General features: G+C 39.6%; 1 protein-coding gene across 3 annotated transcripts in view; it reads left to right on the forward strand.

The window, feature by feature from the left end:
• Window positions 1–3,709: 3,709 nt before the first annotated feature.
• The window catches only part of epha6 (eph receptor A6), a 67,691-nt gene continuing 55,639 nt past the window's right edge, over window positions 3,710–15,761 (forward strand). For 2 of the 3 annotated variants that reach the window (XM_061814998.1, XM_061815001.1), the window contains exon 1: window positions 3,711–4,195. In XM_061814998.1, coding sequence (XP_061670982.1) covers window positions 4,045–4,195 — 151 coding nt within the window. In that variant the 5' untranslated portion in view covers window positions 3,711–4,044. Of the gene's footprint in view, window positions 4,196–15,761 lie in introns of all 3 variants that reach the window. The other variant, XM_061814999.1, reaches the window with a different exon arrangement.

Here is a 15,761-nt window from a genome sequence, read left to right on the forward strand (position 1 = left end):
ATTGGGGGACAGAATATTTGTCTGCAAAGAGAATTATCAGGAGCTAGTCGGAAAACCTCCAGTGTTTCAGCAGTCAAAAAGGCCTCCACAGAAATCTGTTGCCAATGGGCCCATTTCTTTTGCATGTAAAAAAAATGCTACATTCTGTTCTCCTTTGCAATGGGAAAACTCATGTGGCGTTTTAAATAAAAATTGCCTCATCTTCAAGTAAGCACAATTGGCTTTGGTGTGTACTGTATATCTATTCAGTTTGAGTGACAAAATAAAGAACATTTTACCAGCAACTACTTTTACACCCAACACAGAAATATGTCTTCATTGATCATGACTCCCTGCAACACATATCATGAGAGATAGTTATGGGGCCATGCTGTGAACAAATAGAAAATTCCATCTGCTCAGCCACTTTAAGAGCAAAAATAGACTTGTAGGAGTACAGCATGTAGTTATGCTATACTCACTCAGCAGGAATTAAATGGCTTAAGAATTGACCATTATAGCACTAAACCACATGGTAAAAGTCTTTCAGGTACTCTAGAGAGGATTAAGTGGTATATTAAAGCAAAAAAATGTATCTGAAAAAAAATCCCTGGTGTTTAGGGTCATTTTTTTCCACAAACACTTCCAATGTTCTTAGTAACAACCATCTATCCATCCATCCATTTTCTGAGCCACTTATCCTCATATCCCAACGACCTTCTGGCAGGAGGCAGGATATACCCTGAATTGGAAACAAACAACCAATCACACTCACAATCACAGCTAAAGGAAATTTAGAGTCTCCTATTAATGCATGTTTTTGTGATGTTGGAGGAAACTGGAGTGCCTGGACAAAACCCACACAGACACAGGGAAAATGTGCTAACTCCACACAGAAGGGGCTTTGATTTGAACCCAGGTCCTCACAACTGTGAGGCAGACGCTCTAAGCAATCATTTACCGTGTCGCCTGACATATCACATACTTTCTGGGCATTTTCAAAGTTCTCCAGCAAACCCGAATAAAATCCAATCAAAGGACAGGTTATAAAAAAAATATCTCATGGCATTGCTAATCCAGTTGCCACTCATGAAATCACGGTTTTGTTTTTGTGGTTTTACTGGATTGCCCATTTTTAAATCCATCCATCCATTCTATGTACCGCTTTTTGTTACAAGGGTTGCAGGTGTGCTGACGCCTACTTGAGGTATTGACAGGCGAAAGCCAATCACGGGCACATACAGTATAAAAAAACAACCATTCACACTCACAGGCGCACCTATGGGCAACTCACACTCTTCATTCAACATACCACGCATGTTTTTGGGATGTGCGAGGACACTGGAGTATCAGAGAAAACCGTGGCAAGCACAGGGGAGAGCAGGTAAATGCTACTCAGGTGGGGTGGGATTCAAGTTTGCATGTTTTCTCTGGGTATTCCGGTTAACCCCCACATCCCAAAAACATGCATTTTACTAACTTGGTGGTGTGTATCTTAGTGTGAATGGTTGCTTTTTTTTCATATGTGCTTGGCTCTATCATGTTGGCAGACAACCACTCCAGGATGTAGCCAGCCTCTCAACCAAAGGCAGCACACCTGCGACCCTCGTGAGGATAAGGAGGTACAGAAAATGGACAGATGAAATTTTTTTGCAACACTGGGTCGTAATTGTATCACGACTCACTCAGACAGAGTCAGAAATAAGCAGATAACTGAATACTTCGTTTGTTTTTTAATTTCGCACCTGATCGGTGGGTAGTACATTTTACAAAACATGTCCCCTGAAAATCAAATTTGAGCTAAAGTCTTCCACTGTCAGTGGTCACCGTGCCTTGTGCTTAAATACCTAACGCTCTCTGAGTTGCCACAAAGGTATTTTTGGAACAGATGAAAAAAAAAACAACAACAAAAAAGACAATTGGAATGTGGCAAAGTAAATTGAAGGATTAATAAATAAACCATATAGCTGTTACGATAAGATAAATAAAAGGTGAACTGACAAATGTTATCCATCCATCCATTTTCTTTATCACTTTTCCTCACAAGGGTCGCGGGGAGTGCTGGAGCCAATCCCAGCTGTCAACAGGCAGGAGGTGGGGTGCACCCTGAACTGGTTCCCAGCCAATCGCAGGGCACATAAAGACAGACAACAGTTGGACTCACAATCACAGCTAGGGGCAATTTTGAGTGTCCAATTAATGTTGCATGTTTTTGCCCGGAGGAAACCCACGCAAGCACGGAGAGAACATGCAAACTCCACACAGGCGGGTCCGGGATTGAACCCGGGACCTCAGAACTGTGAGGCCAACGCTTTACCAGCTGATCCACCGTGCTGGCCTGATAAATATTAATCACACAAAAAGTTGAACAAAGCAGCGGTTAGGCAACTAAAGACAATGTTCTAAAAGGCAGACAAAAGAAACAAACAAAGCCAGTGACTACAGTATTTAGTAACAGTAGCAACTGAATGGCTGTACTGCAATATAACAAAGTGACAAAGAAACCAGGGCTGGAGCAAACACTAAGGGCCCTATTTTGGTGAACAGCGGGTGGCATAAATGTCCGCCAGAGGCATGTTAGACTGGTGTTGGTAATTTCATTCATGGGCAAAGCTTGGCGGATCTGAAGGTTGGTGGGCTGTGCACTTGCGAGTCTTTACAATCGACTTAGATCACTGCCAATTAAAGCGGCTCCTCTCATTCCCTTTAAATGTGTTACCCTCACATGGAGGTATCTCTCTGCGGCAGATGATAATGTGTAACAAAGCGATCCACGCCCGAGTGGAGCATTGTGAGTGCTCTAGCCATAGTCGTACAGAATGAGCTGGTGATAATGGCTGCTGATTTAAGTATGGGCAAAACGGACAGCTCCCCAAGGTGTGAACTCAACTCAAAATGTTGACTAAAATCTTCTCTGCCAATGGAGCGCAGTTACCCAAACACTGAACAACCAGTCATTTTATCTTCCAAAAATCAACACCAGCGGTCATGATGTGCTGTCAATAATGCACAGAATGACAATCATACAAATAGGTTGTTTCACAAGCAATGGAAACAGAAATGTTTTAAAAAAAGGTCGTAACAGTAACATCCTACATGAGCATATTGTAAATCATCAGCACAATTTCATTTTGTATGGTGTGTACGCATGTCAAATTTTCTGTTTGTACTTCATAGTGCGCTGATGCTGGGGATGATAAAATCATATGCATCACTTCACATGAAGTGCTGCACTTTTACTCCTGGGTAACCACACATGACTGTTTGCACACAAAAAGAAGCAAAACAACTTTCAAGAATTTAATAATGGATGACTCATTTGTTTGAGCAATCTCATTTGGTAAACAAAGTGACTAATTGCCTTGAACAAGGACATATTGTGCATGTGCGCGGATGCTTGCAAACGTGTGATGCGCAAATTTAGAATCAGAAAGCTATCTGCTTGACTGTGTTTCTACATACTGTACAGCCCCAGACACGTCAATGCTCCCAAAAACCACATAATCCAATGCAGCTTTATGAGTTGCACTATAGCGCGAAAGCGTAACGGCTTCGTGTTCCCACACCAGCCACATTTCCATCTCTCGCGCACAAAACACGAGGTAGAAATCAGATAAGGAACAGAAAATAACTTGTAACCTACTTGTTCTCTCCTGTTTGTTTAGATGGGGGTGGAGGGGGGCGAGAGAGAGAGAGAGAGAGAGAGAGAGAAGAGAGAGAGAGAGAGAGAGAGAGAGAGAGAGAAAGAGAGAGAGAGAGGTAAATGCGGATCTTCTTCCTTCATTTGGCTTCTATTCTGCTTTAGGACTAAATCAGCGAAATGACATAAGACACTTTTCCCTGAAAAGTTCGCAGCAGAGAAAGAGTCCGGAGGAGCCCGCCACTTGTCTTCTTGCGGAAGTTGCTCCAGGCGAAGTCTCGCCAGTCTGCGCGCGCTATGGCGTCGCGGTTCCATCGCCTTTTCGCTCACCTCCATCTGGAGCTCCAAATGAACGAGCCGCGATAGGAGCAGCGCGTGTGGGCCTGACGACGACCTCGCGTGTTTGGTCACCGCCGCGTCATTTGATGAAAAGCCCGCAGCTTTTGTTTTGGAGGCGCTATCGAGGGCTTCGCGCACCTGTCTGTGACTCAACCATGTTCTCCTGTGGGAAGTACTGCCTGCTTCTGGTCCTGCTCACCAAAAGTAACCTGGGCGACCAAGGAGTCTCAAACCAAGGTGACGACACGTGTCCTGCAACTTATTGACAACAAAGGGTTTAAAGCTGCAATTAACTTAATTTAAACAACAAAAACGCGGGCCTAGCCCAATTTCACGGTACACGGTGCGCTAATCAGTCTAAAAAAATAAATCCACCTTCCATTTTAGTTACATCTAGTGTAAATACTGCAGTTCATAAATATGTTATATAATCCCACCGGGGCTCGTGATTGCATTTCACAATGATCTATACTTCTCCTGGCATAATTCCACCACCGGTCTTCCAAGTCATATTTACCCGATACGTACAGAAAACTGGACTGTATGGATGCATGATAACTATAAATACAGGTGCATATTAACGATTTTCAATATTGAAGAAAAGTCAATCCATATCATTAGTTAAATTCAAAAACTGAATCTCATGTACAGATACATGAAAGAAGTAAAGAAATACAAGAAATATGACCTAAAAATAATTTGTGATATTCTCATATCTCGAAATGGTTGATTTGGATTTTATTTTATTGTTAGCTATATAAAGCTCCAACCACCCAAATAAAATACAAAATAAAGTCAAGAAATTTCACTCGGTTTCATGAATCCAAGGGTTTCCAACAATATTCAAATCTATTGAGATGTACCTGTATACAAGAAATACCGTACACGAGAAGAGACTGAACATGAGCAGGTTGTGGAGTAGGTTAATCGAGAAATATGGTTCCCTAAGCATAGTAAAAATTAACCTTAATTTTTGCCCTCAAAATAGTGTCTGCCTCACCTTCACAACGTTTGGGTTCGAATCTCCTTAGGAACATCACTGTATGGCGTTTGCATGTTCTCCATGTGCTTGCCTGGCTTTCGTCCACCTACTCCGGTCTCCCCCCCCCCCCATTCACCACCATCCCAAAATGATAGATTAATTGAATACTCAATAGATTCGATGTGATTGACCAGTCTCGGGTGTGACCTTCTACTCGCCCAAATTGAGATGGGATAAGCTCCTGCTCACTGATGTCATGTACCCATAGAAGATGCATTGGGTGGATAAATTTACCTGCAGTCATAATCATCTTTGTTTTTATGAACTATTTTTAAGAATCTCCGAGATGAAGTGGTAGTTTGTCTCCACAAGCATGTTCAGGGTTGAATTACGGAAAATGCTATGACATTGTTCTCCAACTCGAAAGTCTAAGGGCAGAGAAACACTGTTGCAGTGACAGTGAGTGTGAGAGTAAATGCAAGCCTCTGGCAACTTGTCAGCTCTACGGATGCTTTGGACCTGCCATTTCCCATCTCTGTGCTTTTTTTCTTTATGTAAGACATTTTGGCTTCGACAGTCCCAGAAGAACCGCTCGCAAACTCACGCCCCAGTACTAAAACATCAGGATTTGCTCTCATCTTAGTGTGGTGGATTCTTAATACAACAAGACTTTCTGAAATATTTCCACCCAAAATGGGCAGTGTGGGTCTAATATATTGTATGAGGAAAGGTTAGATATCATAATAATGTTATCGACTCTGGTTTATACTCATAAGCCACAAGGGTAAATGGTCTCCTTCATGTCAATCTCCTCTTGAAATCTTCCACTTCACACATTGACAGAGGTCAGTTTAATATTCTTTGTCGAGGGTTTGATGTTTAGGATACACATTTTCAAAGAGGACAGAAAGCCCCTTGCACCAGCCAAATGTCAGAGTCTCCTTCACTTTATCTTTGTGTGCGCATCGCTTTATGTAAGTGCTCCGAGTTTTCCCCACAGGATGCATTTCTGCCTGCTTGCCTGTCTGTACCGGAGACAGACTTGAAGGGGACGTAAGGCATATGGGAGAAACTTGATAAAACTACAACGTGACGAGTTTAAAATCCACTCACAAAGAGTCAAAACTGACTAGATACCATGAGTTTAAAATATGAAGTAGGTGAGATGTATTTGATACCTGATACCTTTAATTTAATATCTTGCCAAACCCTCAAAACTCAGTGTTACCGGCATATGGCATACTTACATGAAACGTCTATGGGGCAAGGATTGATATAAGGTAAATTAAACTTAATTAAAAATGGACACCTCATTGTCAGGTAGTACTAAAATATTACATATTACTTTGGGGGGGTTAATGTTAAAAAGTCCCAAATACATTTTTTTCCCAATAGGTTGATATTTAAAAGCACTGACTGGTGACTAAATCTAGCTCTGTCATGTTAGTTGAAAAAAAAACCCCAACATTTTGAGATAGTATTGACTTTTCTTCCGGTTGGCTATCTATGAATAGAAAGTAACGTCTATAAATAAAGACCAAACTCTGTTTTTATGTGTGATGCATACGGTCAGCGAGGAACAGTTAAACAGTGCGCACAGATAACATTTTTCATTATTATGTAAGGTGTTGTTTGTTTAAATGCGAGATGCATCAGTAAATGCGTGAAAGACTATATATAACCATTGATTGGCATTGTAGTGATTTTATAATGATTTTAAAATGTCCCAATATGAGCAATTTGTAATACAATAAAAAAGACCTGTTTGAAATAAATACTGCATATATTACATTTTAAAAGTGTATTCATGAATTCACTGTTAAGCATATTTGCAGTAATTTTAGTGCATACATTTAAATGTACTAATCTGTTGGATTATTTAAATACTCAACATAAGTAAATACTACAGTGTTTCTCTTTTTAGTGGAAAATTAAATATCACTGTACCACGGTGAGACCTTTGCGATAAAAAAACAACCAAAAAAAAAAAACAGTAAAGTCCCATTGTGTATTGTGGATGTTGGTTGTAAAAAACAGATCGTATTCTCCATCCAAAATTCTCACACAAGCATATTTCTGGCGATTTGCCTCGTAAAAAGACATGGCCTACTGATGTAGTTACAGTTGCAGCTGCAGCTCTTAAATAAGATCACATTATGTTTGCGAGCAATCAGAATTTGGCCAACAAGAGCAAACATCTGGAGGTGCCGAGTGCTGACATCTGCTTCTTCTACATTTCATTGCCTCCTTGTGAAGTGATTTAAGTGAGTGATTTGTTACATTATATTGGTCCATGTACAGTAATTCACATCATATAAAATCACCTCATAGCACAACATAACATAACATAACAACATACATAACATAAGAGGACAAAAAAAGAAAGACAAAAAAACAAAACAATCAACTGTTATGACACACGCATGCCAGCTAAAGTCACCGCTGGGATCCATTCACAGAGTATTGGGTTGAAATGCACTGTCCAGGTGGCGCCCGTGCTGCATTGAGAATGTAATATGTATCAATCTATGATTATTGTCCAAAATTAAGGTGTCCAATCCAGTCATTTAATTACTTAGGTAACCCTTTTGTTGTAGGATGGATACACGGTAAGTTTATAGTCTTCCAACTAGAGATGTAGAGATTGTATGTGTGTGGTGTATATATAATATAAAATATGTCCAGTTATGTGTTTATTCTAGATTATTTTTTTGACCAATGTAGTTGGGGAAGTCCTTTGAACAAACTGGCGCAGTCAGAGCAGATCAATGCCAGAGTTCAATGATCACTGTCAGCCTGTGTTTCTCACAGTTTGTGAGAAGCTGACTGCTCCCCATTATCTTAGTATTTAGGGAACCCAAATCCCCCCACTGTTATTTGAGTGGACTGATAGCTCTTAAAGAATGGGGTCATTGTAGGATAAAGGATGTAATTGATTTGAAGGGGTATATAAATTGGGTAAGTGTTACCATCTTAATTGCATTGATTTTCCCTGGCTTGAACATGGGTGAGTAGAAGTTTGCCTCATTCTGAGAACAAACACTTGCAACATTCATGGCCCCCTCCATTTTCCTTCTTCTTTCCCCATCTCCCTCTGGGAATGTTTTTTTTTTTTTTTTTAACTGTTCTTTGTTATCTGTTGTTGTGGCCTTCCAACAGTAGAAGTATATATTAGAATTGTGTGCGGAAACATTATAGCAAGGATGTTTGACATTGACGATCCCTGAATGTAATCTAATGAGATTCAATACTAAAATGCAATCTTAATGTTTAAAATGGCTTTCTTATACTGGTGTGAATTTAGGTATACAGTATAAATATATTTATTATTGTTGGTTACAGTGTTGTAAAACTGCACTAAATAATACTGAGGTATGTTTCTAATGTTTGCTCCTTCTATAAAGTCATATTAGATAACCAAAATTCTAAAAATATCAGTCAGTATACCCACTACATCTACTGGTTACAGTAATGAATGCATTGCTAATATTGTTATTGATTAAAACAAGTAAAAATAATGGCTCTCATAAATTTTGGAGATGGACCTAAAATTGTGGCTAAAGAAAGTATCAGCTATTAAATATTAATGCACTAATCCACAAATCACCATGCATTATTGGAATGTGTCATGAACTGTGTGCATCAACATATACATCAACATATCAAATAGGAAAGATTGTGAAGCTGTTGAAATATTTCTTTTGCCTGTGTTTCAGCCATGGTGTGGCATTATTTGGATCATAACGCTCATGTTTCCTGTGGCCACAGCAGGCAGCCTTGTTTGCCTGAAATGTGCGCCATGGTGCATATTGGATTTTGACCCTTTTTCCCTAAGCTGTGAAAGCTCAAAGGTGCACCACGTTTCAGCCAAAATACCAAATACCAGTATCTTCCCTCTTGGCGCGTCACATTCCGATTGTGTCCCCCATGTTTGACGCGTTGTATTCAGTTTTTTTTTTTTGGATGAAACGTGGACACTGAGTAGCTTTGGAACATGTTTGTGGCCTCGGAAAAGTCAAACAAATCGCTCCGTCTTGAGAGTCATTGGGGACGCATACTTTGGCCCAATAAATGTTTATTAATATTAGTTTTCTGTCAACAACTAATTTACTCATCAATTCCTTGCACTAAAACTTGTAAAACAGCCCGTTATGCATGTACAAACCCCACAGTGCATTTCCATTGCTAGAAAACTGTCCGTCTGTAACGATCCGATCATACGTTTTCCGAACCGTCTATCCTCGTAGGCAATGATACCAAAATTATCATGATCTCTGCCTTCTAGTCAAAATTTGCTTTCTTGTGAGTTCAAGATAACACCATGTTGAAATTTCCTATATTTGTATTTATGAAGTCATTCTCTTGAGTGTTCATTCGGACAATGATAAACAGTACATACCTTCTCTAGAATGTTCTTGTTGAAGTTGTGAAGGGGCTTACATCACCACTGCCGTGTCAGTAGCCTGATCTAAAACCAACAGAATTGGCTTTTCACCTGCTGAAGACAAGGTGAAGGCAGGGCTACGCCCAGAAATCAGCAGAATCTGAATGTGGACGCACTGACGGCAGACTCAGACGGCAGGCTGTGAGTGACCGCAAAGGATTTGCATCTGAGTATTAAAAAGTAGAACAAAATTAGACTGTATGGATTATCTAACTTATATTTAAAATCATGCCAAATATCCAAATATGTTTCAGCCACTGAAAATAAATTAATAAATCTAAAATAAGTACTACAGTAGTCTTGAATCATCAATGTAATATTTTTGAAACCTATGACTCTATACATTGAACATTTAAATGACCTGTTAATTACATAATTAGATGTGATACGTCAAAAATGAAATACAATATACAGTGTATAAATCTGTGTCCGTTTGTAATCTGTAAGAGTTGAATGACTTCAGCTTTTTGTGTAGTTGATACGAAGGTGATGATAGGTAAGTCAAGGTCGCATAATCCAGGATACTCTCCACTTGCTCTACAATAAACTAAATAAAACTTGCTGTGAATGCCTCAAAAGTACAAACACAAGCTCACTCACCCACTCACCCACTCACTCTCTGCACAGATCCAATTGCATTCAAACACTCGCGTATCCAATCCTGTTCAGATACCTAGTCGGAATTTGTACAACTCTTGACACCAATTCCTGTGACAAAACTACAGGGTAGCTACTTGCTGCACTATCTAAGAATAGTACATCCTGTAGTTTACAAAAAATGAGAGGACGTGGTTTTCAATAATGTATTGTAGCAAAGAGTCAGTTGTTTTACTTGGAGCGTTGCAAGCATTTTATAAGATGTGACTATCTTTGAGAACCAGAAGGGCTCCAAGCACACAAGTCTGACTGTAGGAAGGAGCGCTACCAGAACTAGTTTGTTTCATTTTGTCAGCAGGTGCTACAGTATACTTCAGTGGAGAATAGTCAACCTTAAGCTATAAACCTTCATTACGCAATGGCAAATTTAATGTGTCGACTAGCCAGTTCAACCCCTAAAAAACTGTATCACACATTGGTTAAGTTGAAGAAGACAGTCTCACAAACGCAAACATTCCCCTTTGGTCATCCATCCATCTTGGTTTGGAGGATGCTTGGTACGAATAAAGATTTCATGATGATGTCTAGTTTGAGGCCTGAGTATACTCTATTTAGGTGTGGAAGAGATAGTGATTGAGACATTGATGGGAGTTAAAGTAGCACAAAAGAGATGCCATCAAGCATTTTACAAAACATTATATGAGAAAATATTGGTCCTTTTGATCAGTGATACGGGCAACCCTGTCGTCATAAATCAGCCTTATTTAAGGACAGAGAATCTGTGCTGGCAAGGTTTTCCCTAAATTGTAACTGCTTCATTGAGTCTAATCAAAGGCTATCGGCTCTTTTCCGTGCGACCAGTGCATAAATCCACATTTGGAAAAGCCAGCTGTAATGCTGGAGTGGCAGGTCCTCTCAAGATGCGTCTCTCGGGTCTATGATGTCAACCACTGCAGTGAGACTATGTTTATTGATAAAGAGTGGAATTAACTGTCTTTGTAGAGACAAAGGAAATTGCACCTTAATCATATCAAATTGGCTCCCAGGGTTTTGCTAGATAATGACTCCCTTCTAACCTGAACTGTGACCAGAGAGCAGATCTCCACATGATGCTCGTTTGTACTCCTGCATAGAGAAAAAACGTGTTAAAACAACTCTGACTACCAAGTACTAACACATACTGTCGATCAGTTTGCTGTTGAATACATTAATGAGCACATTTTGTAAACACATTTGGGTCAAAGAGGCGGAGCACCTGTGTGGTTAATATGAAATTCTCTCACACCTCGTTTTTGACAAAGCCCGTGAAAATGTGCATCATGTTTTTCGTTTGCCAAATATTTTTCTTAGGTAAAATCACAGGGTAATTACAATCTCAATTGTACTTTTATTTTCCAATGGGACATCTGATTACTTTTTGTTATGGTCCTAAGAGGAAGAATAAAAAAACTACTCATATATAACCACCCCACCCACCAATTTTCTGAGCTGCTTATCCTCAAGAGGGTCAAGGACGAGGGAGTACTGGAGCCAATCCCAGGTGTCATTGGGCGGGAGGCAGGGTACACCCTAACTGGTTGCCAGCCAATTGCAGGGCACATAGAGACAAACAACAGTCACACTCACAATCACCAACAGCAGCAGGACCTTTATTCAGTAAAGAGAAATAATAACCACAGAATAATCCATCCATCCATTTTCTGAGCCGCTTATCCTCACGAGGGTTGCGGGAGTGCTGGAGCCATTCCCAACTGTCATCAGGCAGGAGGTGGGGTACACCCTGAACTGGTTGCCAGCCAATTGCAGGGCACATGGAGACAGACAACAGTCACACCTATGGACAATTTATAGTGTCCAATTAATGTTTTGGGGATGTGGGAGGAAACTGGAGTGCCTGGAGAAAACCCATGCAGGCAAGGAGAGAACATGCAAACTCCACACAGGGAGGGCTGGGATGGAACCCAGGTCCTCTGAACTGTGAGGCCAACGCTTTCCAGATGATCCACCGTGCTGCCCAACCACAGAATTAGTAATTTACAATTGCAACTTCTACAAAACTCTCAAGGAAATGCTGCAACTAAATGTTCCTGAGGTTCTGCATCCAATAAAAAACCTAGCTACAGTTCTGAAGAAAATCGAATCTGACTCTGCCACCTGTATAAAAATGCAAGGGAGACGAGTGACCGTCTGCTGACGTCTTTAATTACTACCAAGATATGCAGCAATTAATTTCAATAGGAACTAAAACACTTGGATCTTTAAAACATAAATACACAGACCATAGTACCAACTAAAACAGTTATAAAAATGCTTTTAATGGAATTTAATATGAAAGTGCACAAATAAGCTAATTTGCTTATGACCAGCCACCCGCATTTGAAAAATGTACGGGTGTGGTCAGTCATGCCCGCAGATATAAAGTTATGGTTGTGATTAGGGATGGAATCTCCAGACCTTAAAAAAAAAAAAAAAACTTACTGAGTTGTTATACCCGAGTATGTAGATGTTACCTAATACCATATGCATAATTTATTGACACTGCACAGACTGAGACAGGCATTTTTAAAGCGATTAATAGAAATTCACTTTCAAAACTAAATATTCATTGAATAAAATAATTTCATTTCATCATGATGTATATTCTAGCATAATTTATGGGTGTATCAATCCTTTGATGAAAGCTAGCAGTAGATGATCTATATCTTCCTATAGCATGTAGAGGGGAAAAGTTTTCAACTTCAAGATAACGCGGTACCATGGGAGAAAATGACCGTTTGCGTTTAGATATATGGACAAACTTGTCTAATGTTAGAACTTAGATCATATCAAAGTAAATCACAATCTCATACTTATAATAGTTAGATACTGAAACATTATCTGTGTTACATCCCAGAAATGTTTTCAGTGTAACTGAATTTCCTTTGACATGGCTCATGGCTTTCGATGTAAATGCGCTCGCAGTACGTGAAGCAGCTTGGAACATGTGCTTTTGGCATCACTTCGGAACAAGCGCAGTACAGTTAACTTGCATTTCCTGAATCCGGGTGAATACTGATTGTTTAGAATCAGCCTTCTTTTGTTACCAACGTTTATGAAATAAACCCGTAAAGTAATGTCAAGGCCAATGTTCCCTCTAATTATTTACGTGTCTGAGCAAACACACTAAGTCCGTGAGCGCCCCCTTTGACCACTGTGAGCAAAATCAGACGTATGCACTGTGGTCAGATCAGTGTCATCCATTGAACTTACATGGCTCATTCAAAGATTCAGGTTTACAGCATTTACATTCCCATCAGAATATTTTTAAGAACAATTTTGTGTTTTTGCAAACTTACAATGAAAATGTCAACAAACAAAAAAAAAGCATTGCTAACGAAACCAAGCCAACTATGAACTGTAAATTTGAAAGGTCGCTTGCAATTTTGTTTCATTTTTTTTAACCCACAATGATATCCATGTCTGTTTTTCTTTGTGTAAAACTGAATTATTGCTTGCAGAAAGGGGGAAGAGTGGTTAAAGCATTGGCCTCACAGTTCTGAGGTCCCGGGTTCGATCTTGGCCCAGCCTGTGTGGTGTTTGCAGGCTCTCCTGGTGCTTGTGTGGGTTTTCTCTGGGCACTCCGGTTTCCTCCCACATCCTAAAAAACATACACCATTAATTGGACACTTTAAATTGCCCCTAAGTGTGATTGTGAGTGCGGCTGTTTATCTCCATGTGACCTGTGATTGGCTGGCAACCAGTTCAGGCTGTACCCTGCCTCCTGCCTGTTGACAGCTGGGATAGGCTCCAGTACACCCCGTCACCCTCATGAGGATAAGCGGCAAAGAAAATGGATGGATGCTTGCGGAATATCTTTAGCAATGCATGTTGAAAGCTGAATAATGCTCCCAAACAGTTTTAATGTTAATATTATGTTGCCTCCCGTATTTAAAATACAGAATTAGCTATTTATACACTCTGTCTGTGCTTTCATCCTCGATTAGGCTGTGCCAAGGTGGAATTGTAACATTATACACCATATCATCCTGTACTTTCTACGCCATCTCATCCTGTACTTTCTACTTTGGCTTCAAACCAGACCTTTTTTACTCAAAAAAGATAAAACCCCGTCCAGTTTCACTTCTTTTTCTTCTATTATTCACATACCCCGACATTCATTAAACCAACAGCACTTTTTTTTTTTTTTTTAATTTTATCGTTATTATCAAGAGTAAACGCACGCAGCACGTCTAACTCTGTTCGCTCTACGTTCCCCAGACAGTGTTGCTAACTGGTGGTGTTTGTAATTATGAATGTACCCCTTTAAGAGCCAGAGGGGTGCGGAGTCTAGCACTCGGTAAACTAGCAGGAGAAGTGTGCTTCCAATTTGAAAAAAAAGAAGAAGTCAGGCTGTGGTTCACTGCGGTCGATCGTTTTTTATGTGTCCTGAGAATATGCGACGAATGCGCAATTGCATTGGTCAAGACTACGCAAAATAAGCAACGTCTTTCATTATCTATGAATTTCTACTCGTAACAAATTTTATGCGTGTGATTTTTCATGCTCGACTGTGCAGATTTGCGAGTGCGATGGCTCGCAATCACAGTGACAGTTATAACCATTCTTTTTTTCAAAATTAAGATTACAGCTTCTTCTGTACACACTATCATGGTGACAATCTCCTTCAACAGAAGGCATCAGCAGTCACAATGATAATTGAAATTGCATAGTTAAAACAAACAAAACAAAAGAAAAAACTGTGAGCATTGGATGTCAAAGATGGAACTTTCAGGTAATTGGAACAGTCTAATTTGCGAATGCCATTTGCACCAATAACCGGAGAGCAAGTAGATATTTCTAATTTGCAGAAATAGTGAGTGTAGATGGTTGAAAAGCTCTAATCTCAATATGCTTTACTTGCTTGGATTTTTGAAGGATTTTGAGCAAGCTTGGATTGCATACCATTTCCAGAGCGTCTCCATACATTTCATACTGACGTGAACAGATTTATTTTTAGAGGAATGGCTTGTGCTGCATCTCACTCAGACACAAGTGGTTTCTTCCTGCACTTTCACCACAGATGGCAGTGAAATGTCTTTCTCAGTCACATTTGTCTGCTTGGATTACATTTAATTAGAAAAGTCATGTAACAATACAAACATGTCTTTAAATTAAAAATCTAACCTTTTGTTACCAGAGGTCGGACCAAGTTATTGCCCTCCGAGTCATGTAATTCTGAAGTCTTCACCCTTAAATCCCGAGTCAAGTTCCAAGTCGAGACAGGCAAGTCCTGAGTCAAGGCGCAAGTCCTTCGCTTTAAGTTTCAAGTCGTTTCCAAGTGATTACATATTTGAATATAATATAAATTTCTATATTTAATTAATACATTATACACTTATGTCTTTAATGTCCATTTACAAGTCATATTAACTTATCAAAACAAATTTGCTAAAGTGCATTAAGCCTTAATATGAAAGCAAGGGGGCTGATCAAAATCTTTGCACCTTCAAACCTGATTGTCACTACGAGGAGGGTGGGGTGCTTAATTTTTGCCCTTATAAAAAAAAACAATCAATACTGTGTTTTCATTTATTCTATGAACATTTTATTATTATTATTATTATTATTATTATTTTTACCATTGACTTTTTCTCACTTTATTTCTGAAGTTACATTAAACAAATCTTGAACAAAATGAGAGTTTAACTGTTAAAACGGCAATGCTGTAATTCAGATGGATTATGGTGGGATATCTGTTTGATGGGCCCATAACTGCATCAACTTCATAGTTGCTTTATTCT

This window comes from Syngnathoides biaculeatus, chromosome 3 (assembly GCF_019802595.1).
Source record: "Syngnathoides biaculeatus isolate LvHL_M chromosome 3, ASM1980259v1, whole genome shotgun sequence".
NCBI classification, from domain to species: Eukaryota; Metazoa; Chordata; class Actinopteri; order Syngnathiformes; family Syngnathidae; genus Syngnathoides; species Syngnathoides biaculeatus.